Raw genomic sequence first — 14,759 nt, forward strand, 5'->3', positions numbered from 1 at the left:
TGGTTCTCGCTGTCTGTCTTAGACTTCAGAAATGACTTCGCTGTGTGTCTCCTTTGAAGGTTTTTGAAGAGGAGCATCACATCCTGTACCTGGACCACGGTGGGGTGATAGTGGCCATCAAAGACACTTCCATTCCACTCAAAATACTCAAGTAAGCCTCTTTGACTTACAATGACAATTAAGTGAGAGCTAAATCTGGCGCGCGATGCTGCAAAAATTCAAATCAAGCCAGAATTAAATGACCTTGGATGAAGGCAAAATGTGTGTTTATTTTATTCCTCGTCCATATTTGAGCTTTTCTGCTCCCCACACAGGTTCAGTATCGACGAGGGACACACATGGACTGTCCACAACTTCACCAGCACCTCAGTCTTTGTCGACGGACTCCTGAGCGAGCCGGGGGACGAGACCTTGGTGATGACGTGAGTCCGTCGCAAGACTCCTTACTTGAGTCAAAAATTTGGCAACTTATCTCTAGGGACATGTTACTTTACCTTTCAACTGTTCTGACTGTTGGAGCAAGGCAGGACAGTTGCCTTTGAACCGATTTGGGTTTCCTAGCCAAACCTTTATCACGACTATACAAAGATGAAAAGTGAACCTGCAACTGTGTGTCCTTGTTTGTGCACAGTGTGTTCGGCCACATCAGCTATAGGTCCGACTGGGAGCTGGTCAAAGTGGACTTCCGCCAGTCTTTCCCTCGACAGTGTACAGAGGCCGACTACGAGTCATGGCAGCTGACAGACTCGCAGGTACCGCACTCGTACGTACACACTCACGTTGGCTTAAACTTGACTTGTCATTGCCGCCTCTCAGGGTGAAAAATGCATCATGGGCCAAGAGCGTCAATTCCGACGGAGAAAGGACACCGCTTTCTGCGTCAAAGGGAAGAGCTATACCTCGGCTCTCGAGACGAAAGCTTGCCAGTGCACCGAGCGCGACTTTAACTGGTGAGCCCGTAGAGAGGTACTCTAACTATGAGGATGTCCTTACCATCAATTCTGTTTGGCGCATGCAGCGACTACGGTTTCGAGCGATCCCGAGCAGAAAGCGGACAATGCTTGGCTGACTTTTGGCATCATCCCGATTCGCCGCCGGACAACTGCCATCCGGGACAAACTTTCGAGTCCAGTACTGGGTCTGTGAAAAACAGTTGTAGAGAGTTGTAGATCTGCATTTTCGCCAACTCTCTTGGCAAAGCATTACAGTCCCTGACAAAAGTCTCGTTGCTTATCTATTTTGTAGAAACAATTGCAAATAACCTGAAAAACTTCACTGTTTTCTGAGTGAATCTCTGATCCATGCGGGCTCCAGTCGGTCTCCTGCAATATTTGCGGCGACTGTGGTTTAATTCAATGGAAGATTCATCTGAAAAATCCACCTTTTGCCACAAAACACTGAAGTTTGGTGGTGGCAAAATCATGGTCTGGGGTTACGTCCAGTATGGGGGTGTGCGAGAGATCTGCAGGGTGGAAGGCAACATAAATGGTCTAAAATATGAACAAATCTTAGCTGCCTCTTACATTCCTAACCATAAAAAGGGACAAATTCTGCAGCAGGATGGTGCCCCATTGCATACTTCAATCAAGATCCTCCAGGACTGGCCAGCCCAGTCATCAGACATGAACATCATTGAGCATGTCTGGGGTAGGATGAAAGAGGAAGCATGGAAGACGAAACCCAAGAATGTTGATGAACTCTGGGAGGCATGCAAAACTGCTTTCTTCGATGTATGAATCCTTGCAGAAGCTCATGGAAGTCATGCAAAATATTAAATTTGGATCTGACAGCACCACTACTTAATTTGCTTATATTATGTAACATATTTTTGTATTTGAAGTATATTTTTTGTTCAATTTTCACACTACTTTCTGTAGGTGACAAAACTTTTGTCATGCCAAAATTTGACCTTTATGTATTCATTAAATGATAAATATTTTTTTTCAGTGAAACAAATATTTTTAATGTTTGTTTATAATTTTTGTACATTCAACATCATTTGGGAGGGTCTTAGCTTTCATATGAGCCATTTCTGAAACCAATTGCATAATTAACTCATTTGCTCCCAAAAACGTATAAATACGTTCTATTTTAAAATGCTTCATTGTCCCAAAAACGTATTTAAACGTCTTTAGCGTTTTTTTTTTTTTTTTTTTTTTTTTTTTTTTTTGACAAGAAGCTCAATAGCTTCTGATCTATCTGAGAAAGAAAGAACAAAGCTCCAAACCCATTTTAAAGCAATAAAACTGGCCACTGGAGGGCAGTAGCGCATTTTGTAAGACCCGCAACCCGATTCGACAGCAATGAACGGCCAGCACGGTTGGAGCGCTGGCGGCATGATGACAGGCGGCGGACGACTGTACAAAACAACCGAGAGGACGCCTGGGATACCAGGCGCTGGACGACCGAGCAAAACGACTGGGACCACCAGTGCAGCGGGCTCGAAAAATAATCCATCTTTGTGAGATAGACAACGATGAGGGAAAAGTTTACACGGCTGACGTGGCGACAAGGCGTCATCTCGGCAACAACAGCGTCATCTCTCAATAGTCATGTGTAAATAAATTGTTACTTTGCTATCAAAAGCTCTATTTGACTTGTTCTTTATGATATTTTGTAAAAGGAAAACATTATTCAGATGTTTGGGATGTAACTAATGCAAAAAACAACTGTGTTAAAGTCAAAGTTTGAAATGTATGAGTTTACAAAAAGCTAATTTTCTGTTTTTTCAGAAGAAATTGGAAAATTGCTCTGGCTCAGCTATTTTCTAATGCTAATTTCTAAAGAATGGAAAAGATATGAACTTTTTTTTCTGCTGAAAGAAGAGAGTCTAATCTTTCTTTTGGTGGGTTCCATGTTTATATAGCAATAGAACAGAATTTTCTGTGGGCCTTGCAAATTCAGTCAAAATCCAGTAAAACGGCCGGGAGCGAAGGGCCTTACTCTGGTGAAAATGGCTGGGAGTGAATGAGTTAAAAGTCAGGTTATCAGCAATTGTTTCTACAAAATGGATAAGCGACAAGACGTTTCTTTGGGACTGTAGAAAAATCACTTTTAGGACTGATATACAACACGCTCCCTTTCTCCAGGTATCGCAAGGTGGTGTCTAATGTGTGCGAGGGGGGGTTGAACAAGGAGCAGAGTTCCAGACAAAGCAACTGCCCTCTGCTGCCCCCTAGAGGGCTGCGAGTAGGCATCAAAGGGCAAATGCTGGCTGTAGCCCCTGGTGATGACATCACATTCATCGTGCATCAGGAGGAGGTACTAACATCCAAAATTCTATAAAAAAAAAAAAAGCAACCTGCGAAATCACTTGAAGATTGCATTCACTTATCACTGTAAAATTTGTCATACAATTCATTTTTAAGTGTTTTATTTAAATGCTAATGAGTTGAGCTAATTATATTTTGTCTCTCAGCAATTGTAATCTACTCAACAAACGTGTGTGGAAAGCTTTACTCCCTTAAACTTCCCCTAGGGCGACACTAGCAGCACCAAGTACCAGGTGGATCTAGGCGACGGCTTTCGGGCTATTTATCGGAACCTGACTGTTACCGATGAGCCCATCCAGCACCGCTACGAAAACGCGGGCGTTTACAAAGTTTCCGTGCAAGCGGAGAACACGGCGGGTCACGACGAGGCCAGCATGTACATTCAGGTCACAGGTCAGTAAAAACGTGTACCTTTATAGAAACGGTCTATTCTGGCAACCTCTATTGGCTCATCCACATATTAAATACAGTAGTATGAAAAAGTATCTGAACCTTTTCTGCATAAAATCACCATAAAATTTGATCTGATATTTGTCAAAATCACTCAGATGAAAAAACAGTGTCTGCTTTAACTAAAACCACCCAAACATTTATAGGTTTTCATATTTTAATGACGATAGCATGCAAACAATGACAGATATAGGAAAAATAAGTAAGTGAACCCTCTGCCTAAGGGGACTTAAAGAGCATACGACACCAGAAAAAAAGTCTTAAATGGCATTATTATGTGAATTAGAATCATATTTTGAGACGATTCGACCATATACAACAATTTAGCAAAGCACAGATGACGAGAAATTAGTCTTTTAATCTGCCGGTTAGCCACGCCTACAATTATAGGGCTTTAGCGTCCCCAACAGGTGGATGACGTCAGCGGTAGACTAGGCTCATTGGTTTTACTATTCAGCCCATTGATGGGGAATTGTTCAGAACGAGGAAAACGAGACGAAGAGAGCTGCAAAATGTCATTGTTTCAGTCTCTCTACTCCCAATATTTTTACAGGATATTCTTTTTATCCAAGTATTTTCCCCAATAGCTATATAAATGGCTTGAGAAGGACCAGTCAGCCCGTCGAGGGGGAACTATTCACAATGAGGAAAACGCGACGAAGAGAGCGGCAAAATGTCATTGTTTCTGTCTCTTTACTTCAATATTTTTACAGGATATTCTTTTTACCCAAGTACTTTCCCCAATTGCTAAATAAATGGCATGGTCATGACAAATAACTTGTGCTAAATGGAATATAAAATAATAAAAATCCATTTATTCAAGACGACATGGCAAAATTACTCCATAATGGTCAAAACAGTCAACTTTACCTTTACTGTCACACCTGCCGAACGATATTTTATGACACCTAAATCGGACATATGTCATTTCCCTTCCCCGGCTTCGGAGAATGTAAACAGACCAGAAGGAGTGACAGCTAGCCGACATGCTAACCCGAACCGAGGGATGTTTCAAAGTCTTCAAAGTGGAAAATCACACATAACTAGCCTGGATTATTTGACATGACGACCCGGTTGTCGAGTTTCTTTGCGGATCGGCAAACCGCCCGGCGGAGAGCAATTTACAGTTCGTTCCCTGGAGGAGGGTGGCTGGAATTGTTGTGTAGCTAACGTGCTAATAGCTAACTGCTAATGAGCGTGAGGATAGCTTTTTACATGCCTATCAATGATCAAACGTAAGTAGTCCTTTATTTAAAGGAATTTTATAGTGTTTACTTTGTAATCACTGTATTCGTATTTGACATAATACAAAACAAGATGTTTACTCACTTCCTTGTAAGTCCAATGGTCCCACAGTAAATATCCACGGTGAATGGGAACCTTTTGAAACTCCAAAAAGGCGCATACGCCTAACCCGCATACAGAATGATTTTTCTGCAGCCGTTTGGCTGGCTTGATGCAAAAAATAAAAGTATTAATCCGCAAAATCAGCTGAATCCTTCGTCCTCATACACAACAGTACACTGTAGCGTGAAGAGGACGTCTTCTACCGTACACGTCACAGCGCCCTCCTCCTCAATGCGAGACCGAAGCCGGAAGTCACTCATTTTCCTGGCGCGGGATTAAAAAAACTAAATAAATATAGCGATCGCTTCCACACACATCCAAGCGGTCCATATCATTCAGGAGCATAAAATACCGCGTGTATTATGAAATAAACATGCTTTTTCGTGTCACAAGCACTTTAAAGAGCAATTGAAACCAATTTTTACCAAACATATTAAGTCAGGTGTGTGCCCAATCACTGATGAGTGGTTTAAAGCTGCCCTGCCCACTATAAAAAACACACCTGGTAAGAAATGTCTTGATGAGAAGCATTGTCTGATGTTGATCATGGCTCGGTCAAAAGAGCTGTCTGAAGACCTGCGATCAAGGATTGTTGATTTGTCTAAAGCTGGGAAAGGATACAAAACCATCTCTAAAAGTCTGGATGTTCATCAATCGACAGTCAGAGAAGTTGTCTACAAATGGAGAGAGTTTGGCACTGTTGCTTCTCTCCCAAGGAGTGGCTGTACACCAAAGATGACGCCAAGAGTTTAGCGCAGAATACTCAGAGCAGTAAAAAAGAACCAGAGAGTGTCTGCTAAAGACTTGGACAAGACCCTTGGACACTCCGAAGAAGTTTTGTCAAAATATTTTGTGGACTGATGAAACCGAAGTTTAAATGTTTGGGAGTAACGCACAACGTCATGTGTGGAGGAAAAAATGGAACAGCTCACCAACATCAACACCTCATCCCCACCGTGAAGCATGGTGGGGGGAGCATCATGATTTGGGGCTGTTTTGCTACCTCAGGGCCTGGACAACTGCAATCATTACAAACATCAAACATTGCAATCATTAATGGAAGACTGAGTTCAAAAGTTGATCAGGATGTTTTGCAGGAAAACCTAACGACAAGACGCCAAGAGCGTCAGCGCAGAATACTCAGAGAGGTAAAAAAGAACCCCAGAGTGTCTGCAAAAGACTTACAGAAATCACTGGCAAAGTCCAATATCTCTGTGGACACATCAACTATATGTAAAACTATGGCCAAGAATGGTGTTCACGGGAGGACTCCACGGAGAAAGCCACTGCGCGTTTAATGTTCGCAAAAAGGCACATGGACACTCCACAGAGGTTTTGACAAAATATTTTGTGGATTGATGAAACCAAAGTTTTATTTTTGGGGAGTAACACACGTCATGTGTGGAGGAAAAATGGAACAGCTCACCAACATCAACACCTCATCCCCACCGTGAAGCTTCTTGGAGGGAGCATCATGATTTGGGGCTGTTTTGCTGCCTCAGGGCCTGGACAACTTGCAATCATTAATGGAAGAAGGAATTCAAAAGTTTTGCAGGAAAACCTGAGGCGGTCTGTCAGACAGTTGACACTAAAAAGAGGATGGATGCTACAACAAGACAATGATTCAAATTACAGAAGTACAGCGTATCACAAAAGTGAGTACACCCCTCGCATTTCTGCAGATATTTAACAATATCTTTTCATGGGACAACACTGACAAAATGACACTTTGGCACAATGAAAACTAGTCTGTGTGCAGCTTCTATAATAGAATTTATTTTCCCCCCAAAATAACTCAAAATATAGCCATTAATATCTAAACTCCTGGCAACAAAAGTGAGTGCGCTGCATAGAAACTACTTATATCCCTAAATATCCAAATTGAGTACTGCTTGTCATTTTCGCTCCAAAAAGTCATGACACTCATTACAGGAGTGCTGTCAGCATTGCTGCAGAGACTGAAGAGGTTGGGGGTCAGCCTGTTAGTGCTCAGACCATACGCCGCACTCTACATCAAATTGGTGTGCATGGCTTTCACCCCAAGAGGAAGCCTCTTCTGAAGACTGTACAGAAAGAAAACCCGCAAACAGTTTGCTGAAGACATGTCAACAAAGCATATGGACTACTGGAACCATGTCCTATGGTCTGATGAGACGAAGATTAATTTGTTTGGTTCCGATGGTCTCAAGCTTGTGTGGCGGCGACCAGGTGAGGAATACAAGGATAAGTGTGTCATGCCTACAGTCAATTTCTGCAGCAATGCTGACAGCACTCCTGTCATGAGTGACATTTTGGAGGGGAAATGCCAAGCAGTACTCAATTTGGACATATAGAGATGTAGTTTCTTAGGGGTGTACTCACTTTTGTTGCCTGGGGTTTAGATATTAATGGCTATATTTTGAGTTATTTTGAGGGGAAAATAACACAGACTACTTTTCATTGTGTCAAAGTGTCATTTTGTCATTGTTGTCCCATGAAAAGATATACTTAAATATCTGCAGGAATGCGAGGGGTGTACTTACTTTTGTGATACACTGTAAATCAACTTTGGAATGGTTTCAGAAGAACAAAATACACATTCTGGAGTGGCCAAGTCAAAGTCCAGACTTGAACCCCATTGAGATGCTGTGGCATGACCTAAAGACAGTGATTCATGTGAGACATCCCAGGAATCTGACTGAACTACAGCAGTTTTGTACAACGGAATCGGCCAAGATTAGTCCTGATCGATGTGCCGGATTGATCTGCAGCTACAGGAAGCGTTTGGTTGAAGTTGTTGCTGCCAAACAAGGGCCACAAAATGTTAACTGTGAAGGTTCACGTACTTATTTTTCCCCCTTCTGTCATTGTTTGCATACTATCCTCATTAAAATATCAAAACCTATAAATGTTTGGGTGGTTTTAGTTGAGTCAGACAGTTTTTTCATCTGTGTGATTTTGACAAGATCACATTTGCTGGTGATTTTATGCAGAAAAAGGTTCACATACTTTGTCATACCACTGTGGATCAATTTGTATGGTACACACCTATTCAGCCAGATATTTTCTCCTAGCTAGGCCCGCGACTAGGGTTGTTCCGATCATGTTTTTTTGCTCCCGATCCGATCCCGATCATTTTAGTTTGAGTATCTGCCGATCCCGATATTTCCCGATCCGATTGCTTTTTTTTTTTTTTGCTCCCAATTCAATTCCAATCATTCCCGGTAATTTTTCCCGATCATATACATTTTGGCAATGCATTAAGAAAAAAATGAATAAAACTCGGACGAATATATACATTCAACATACAGTACAGAAGTACTGTATTTGTTTATTATGACAATAATAACAATCCTCAAGATGGCATTTACATTATTAACATTCTTTCTGTGAGAGGGATCCACGGATAGAAAGACTTGTAATTCTTAAAGGATAAATGTGACTCTGTATACTGTGACTAAATATTGCCATCGAGTGTATTTGTTGAGCTTTCAGTAAATGATACTGTAGGCATTTAAGTGTTCTGCCCAAATGCATGATGGGAAGTGCAACCATGACTGTGTGTAGTCGCACCAATTCATATATCTTCTCTGCGTTGGGAAGTAACATAGGGTTTTAAGGAAAAGATCAACTACTACCGTCCTCCCAACATTGCTTCCCACGATATTTCTAATTGTTGAGAGAGGGATGTTTAGGCTTTAGCCAATTATAAAGAGGCTCCAAAGACTGTCAAAATTCTCTCTACTCATTTTCCGCTGCCTGTCAGCGCTATAGATAGGTAAAACGGCGCCATTGTAGATTGAATGCGACAATGCGTGCGTGGGTCGTGCAGCGCATGCGTTAATTGCATTAAATATTTTAACGTGATTAATTTTTGAAAAATTAAGTACCGCCGATTACGCGATGAATTTGGTAGCCCTACTTTAAGCCAAAACTAAAGACTCTGGATGAATGTAAGACATTTTGTCTGTAACCTTAAATACAATTAGAAAACGATGTAATTATATATATATATATATATATATATATATATATACATATATATATTAAAAAAAGGCCTGTCCAACATTTTTTTGCCGATTTGGGTGGTTTTAGTTAAAGCAGTTTTTTGAAACTGTTTTTTCATCTGTATGATTTTGACAAAGATCAGATCACATTTGACGGTGATTTTAAGCAGAAATGTGAAAAATTCCAAAAGGTTCAGATACTTTTTCATACCACCGTACATCAATTTGTACGGTATAGAACTAGCCACAGGGTTAGCCAGTGCACCGAGCGTGACTTTAACTGGTGAGCCCGTAGAGAGGTACTCTAACTATGAGGATGTCCTTACCATCAATTCTGTTTGGCGCATGCAGCGACTACGGTTTCGAGCGATCCCGAGCAGAAAGCGGACAATGCTTGGCTGACTTTTGGCAGCCACATATTTTCTCATAGCTAGGCCTGCGACTTATACTCAGGTGCTAATTTTAAATATGCAGCACCTTTGCAAGAAGTGCACCTGGAAGTCATCCCCATCGCCGGGAGAAACCACCTGGTCAACCTGACGGCTGTCGTCCTTCCTGCCGAGGCCAACCTGACTGTCTTCTACTGGTGGATTGGAGACAGCCTGCAGGTACAGTGAATACTATTTGGAAAATATTCAGAACACCATATTTCGGGTCTCTAAAGCCACGTGCCGCTTTCACGCAGCCAAAGTTGACTCTGCACAACAGCATGCTGACGAGTTTCCCGGAAGCGGGCGAGATTTCAGTGAGCGTCCAAGTCTCCAACGGGAGATCCATGGTGCAGGATACCAGAATAGTCCGCGTCTACGGTAAAGGATCTCTTTAGCCGTTCAGTATGTTAAGATGGAGAGCTTTTGGTCCAAATGCGTATGGTTACCCTGGCAGAAAACTTCCACGTCATCCCTCTTAGCTTCAGCGGGCACCTAGACCGCCTCAATCCCAACATTCCCGAGTGGCGGGAGGACGTGGGTCAAGTCGTCACTAAGATACTCGCCAAGGTAAATGCCACTTCTCTCATTTGAAATCAATTAATAGGCACGGGCCGATGACTGGTTTGAAGGTAGGCCGAGCTTTTAAAAGGTCAAGGTATTAGATACCGCATAATCTTGCGATACTGGTAATGAGTTATTTTTGGAAGTCAGCACTCTGCAGCAATGTTATTTTTGGCAGCCTTTTTCATCTTAGTCATAGCTGGGTTGAGGCTGTAGACCTCCGTGAAGTTGGCCCCCCATCAGACGCAAATTTATATAAAAATTATGTCAATCGTTTGTGCTACGTTAATGCTGGTTTGTTATGGAGATAGAATAGTGCCAAAAGAAGTGAGGTTGTAAAATGAAAATTCTTCCTGTAAAATGACCATTTTTAACTAAAAAACACTTGTATTACCGACTTTTTCCTTTTGTAATAAACATGAAAAAAACACAATGTAAAAAATACATTATACAAGTGTTTTTTTTCCAATTACAAGTGATTTTTTTTGTTCTACGGGTGTTTTTTCTTAGCTACAGGTTAAAAAGTTTTGTCTCACCCTTGTCGCGTTTTATGAGACAAAAAAAATACTCGTAACCTAGTTTTAAAATAAAAACATACCTGTAAAATGACTCATCTTAACTAAAAAACACTTGTATTTTAACTAAAAAAACACTTGTATTTCCAAAATTTTTCGTTGTGAAATAAACATGAAAAAACAATATTATAAAATTTCTTCAAGTGTTTTTTTTTCCTCATTTACAAGTGATTTTTTTTGTTCTACGGGTGTTTTTTCTTAGCTACAGGTTAAAAAGTTTTGTCTCACCCTTGTCGCGTTTTATGAGACAAAAAAAATACTTGTAACCTAGTTTTAAAATAAAAACATACCTGTAAAATGACTCATCTTAACTAAAAAACACTTGTATTTTAACTAAAAAAACACTTGTATTTCCAAATTTTTCGTTGTGAAATAAACATGAAAAAACAATATTAAAAAATTTCTTCAAGTGTTTTTTTCCCCCATTTACAAGTGATTTTTTTTTATTTTTCTACAGGTGTTTTTTTCTTTGCTACAGGTGAAAAAGTTTCGTCTCACCCCTTGTGGCGTTTTCTGAGACAAAAGTCACTTGTAACCAAAGATGAAAAAATCTACTTGTACATCGAAATAATATGTTGTAAAACACAAAAATATCATTCCAAGTCGTGGTCAAAAGAAGACGTTAGTTAAGAAAGAACACAATCTAGTGAATAGTTCTTCGGGTGTTTTATCTTTAATAATCTACAAGTGTTTTCTGAGCATGTACAACTAAATTTCGGCCCAAGCATGTGATGTGAGGCAAAATTCAGACCAATTGGAACGGCGATTGTTCAGGAGGAGGGCGGGACACACCATTGCCGACCTGCTCCTTCTTGCTTTATTCATCACGGCAGAGTACGACAGAAATGGCAGAGCACGCTCAGGTAAGAAGTTCCGTGGAATTAATGTTTTCTCATGAATGTCATTCAGTTAAAGATTTATCAAGCGTATATAATCATAATTCGTGTCAACATCAAGTGAATTTCGCCTTCCTAAGAAAGGCACGAAAATCGACGACGAGCCAATTATACGCTTGATAAATCTTTAACTGAATGACATTCATGAGAAAACATTAATTCCACGGAACTTCTTACCTGAGCGTGCTCTGCCATTTCTGTCGTACTCTGCCGTGATGAATAAAGCAAGAAGGAGCAGGTCGGCAATGGTGTGTCCCGCCCTCCTCCTGAACAATCGCCGTTCCGATTGGTCTGAATTTTGCCTCACATCACATGCTTGGGCCGAAATTTAGTTGTACATGCTCAGAAAACACTTGTAGATTATTAAAGATAAAACACCCGAAGAACTATTCACTAGATTGTGTTCTTTCTTAACTAACGTCTTCTTTTGACCACGACTTGGAATGATATTTTTGTGTTTTACAACATATTATTTCGATGTACAAGTAGATTTTTTCATCTTTGGTTACAAGTGACTTTTGTCTCAGAAAACGCCACAAGGGGTGAGACGAAACTTTTTCACCTGTAGCAAAGAAAAAAACACCTGTAGAAAAATAAAAAAATCACTTGTAAATGGGGGAAAAAAACACTTGAAGAAATTTTTTAATATTGTTTTTTCATGTTTATTTCACAACGAAAAATTTGGAAATACAAGTGTTTTTTTAGTTAAAATACAAGTGTTTTTTAGTTAAGATGAGTCATTTTACAGGTATGTTTTTATTTTAAAACTAGGTTACAAGTATTTTTTTTGTCTCATAAAACGCGACAAGGGTGAGACAAAACTTTTTAACCTGTAGCTAAGAAAAAACACCCGTAGAACAAAAAAAATCACTTGTAAATGAGGAAAAAAAACACTTGAAGAAATTTTATAATATTGTTTTTTCATGTTTATTTCACAACGAAAAAATTTGGAAATACAAGTGTTTTTTTAGTTAAAATACAAGTGTTTTTTAGTTAAGATGAGTCATTTTACAGGTATGTTTTTATTTTAAAACTAGGTTACGAGTATTTTTTTTGTCTCATAAAACGCGACAAGGGTGAGACAAAACTTTTTAACCTGTAGCTAAGAAAAAACACCCGTAGAACAAAAAAAAATCACTTGTAATTGGAAAAAAAACACTTGTATAATGTATTTTTTACATTGTGTTTTTTTCATGTTTATTACAAAAGGAAAAAGTCGGTAATACAAGTGTTTTTTAGTTAAAAATGGTCATTTTACAGGAAGAATTTTCATTTTACAACCTCACTTCTTTTGGCACTATTCTATCTCCATATTTGTGCTGCAAACAGTTTCGTTTGTGCCGTCATCGTTTTGTAGTTATTAAACATTGTTTTTTTTAGGCCATCCAGAGTTCACCCAGCCCCCCATCTACGGCAGAACGGAACCCTATTGGCGTCATTTGATTGTTCCTCGTTAGCGCTGGTTTGTGCTGTAAAAAAGTTGTTTGAACTGCAACGGTTTTAGAGATATTGATATTAATTTATTGTGATGACGTCACACACAGCCCCCATTCGTGGCAGAATGGAACCCAGATGATGCCATTTGTTTATGCTTCGTTAGTGCTGTTTTGTGCTGTAAAACATTGTTTGAACTGCTACGGTTTTAGAGATATTGATATTAATTTATAGTGATGACGCGGAATGGAACCACGATGATACCATTTGATTGTACAGCACAAACCAGCACTAACGAAGCACACATTAATATCAATATCTATAAAACCGTAGCAGATCATTTTTACAGCACAAATCAGCACTAACGAGGCTGAAACAAATGACACCAATGGGGTTCCATTCCGCCATAGACAGGGGGCTGGGTGAACTCTGGATGACCTAAAAAACAATGTTTAATAACTGCAAAACGATGGCAGCACAAACAATAAATTTTTGCAGCACAAACCAGCACTAACGAAGCATAAACAAATGGCATCGTTGCGGCTCCATTCCGCCGCAGATGGGGGGGCTGCGCCTGACATCATCACTATACATTCATATTAGGGCTGTCAAACGATTAAAATTTTTAATCGAGTTAATTACAGCTTAAAAATTAATTAATCGTAATTAATCGCAATTAATCTATAATCCATAAAATATGCCATATTTTTCTGTAAATTATTTATATTCTGTAAAATAAATTGTTGGAATGGAAAGATAAGACACAAGGTGGATATATATGGATTTTCCCATTGGCAGTGTATCAAATACTTGTTCTCCCCACTGTACATTCAACATACGGTACATAAGGACTGTAGTGGGCATTTCACTCTACTGTCATTTAAATCTGTCTATGCTGTCCTCACTCCGAAGCGTCTACTTTTTCCAAAGCTAGACAGCTAGTGAACGAATAATCAGACTTCTTCCTTTTTCATCTGATTTATTAATAAAATAGCCTCAAACCATTGTCCTCTTTAGACCGTCATAAAACTACAAAAAAAAAGTACACAAGCATTGCATTAGCAACAACGTTAGCTTAGCACGCTATACAGGCTCACTAAACATAAACAAAAAGCGTCTCATACAAAAAATAGAACATTTCGCTTACTAACATAATATGTACATTCTTTACAACAACCATACTTACGGACAAATCTTGTCCAAGGATCATATAAGCACAACATTACAACGTAGGCTTCAGCCCGAGACGTCGTGCAGCCATATGGACTGGCAAGAAAAAAATAAACCATGTCGCAAAGCGACCACAAGAGTTCGCTGTTGTGCTGCAGCACAAAAAACCTTGCTGTAAAACTTACCAAAAGGCAGAATACTGTCTGAGCGGGACATGTGCGTTGATTGCGTCAAATATTTTAACGTGAATAATTTAAAAAATTAATTACCGCGCGTTAACGCGATAATTTTGACAGCCCTAATTAATATCAATATCTATAAAACCGTAGCAGATCAAACAAAAATTTTTACAGCACAAATCAGCACTAACGAGGCTGAAAAAAATGACACCAATGGGGTTCCATTCCGCCGCAGATGGGGGGGCTGCGCGTGACGTCATCACTATACATTAATATCAATATCTAGAAAACCGTAGCAGATCAAACAAAACTTTTTACAGCACAAACCAGCACTAACGAGGCACAATCAAATGACACCAGTGGGGTTCCATTCTGCCATAGATGGGGGGCTGGGTGAACCTAAAAACATAAACAATGTTTAGTAACTGCAAAACGATGGCACAAACAAACATTTTTGC

The 14,759-nt window shown here is 39.8% G+C and overlaps 1 protein-coding gene across 8 annotated transcripts in view; it reads left to right on the plus strand.

The window, feature by feature from the left end:
* sorcs2 (sortilin-related VPS10 domain containing receptor 2) overlaps positions 1-14,759 on the plus strand; it is a 218,663-nt gene that overhangs the window by 182,603 nt on the left and 21,301 nt on the right. For all 8 annotated transcript variants that reach the window (XM_057853877.1, XM_057853878.1, XM_057853879.1 and 5 more), the window contains exons 14-23: positions 60-151; positions 315-422; positions 632-752; positions 817-950; positions 1,019-1,138; positions 3,090-3,261; positions 3,479-3,665; positions 9,530-9,663; positions 9,741-9,864; positions 9,941-10,053. In XM_057853877.1, the coding sequence (XP_057709860.1) occupies positions 60-151; positions 315-422; positions 632-752; positions 817-950; positions 1,019-1,138; positions 3,090-3,261; positions 3,479-3,665; positions 9,530-9,663; positions 9,741-9,864; positions 9,941-10,053 (1,305 nt within the window). The remainder of the gene's footprint in view (positions 1-59; positions 152-314; positions 423-631; positions 753-816; positions 951-1,018; positions 1,139-3,089; positions 3,262-3,478; positions 3,666-9,529; positions 9,664-9,740; positions 9,865-9,940; positions 10,054-14,759) is intronic.

The sequence above is a fragment of the Corythoichthys intestinalis genome, chromosome 13 (assembly GCF_030265065.1).
Source record: "Corythoichthys intestinalis isolate RoL2023-P3 chromosome 13, ASM3026506v1, whole genome shotgun sequence".
In the NCBI taxonomy this organism is placed as follows: Eukaryota; Metazoa; Chordata; class Actinopteri; order Syngnathiformes; family Syngnathidae; genus Corythoichthys; species Corythoichthys intestinalis.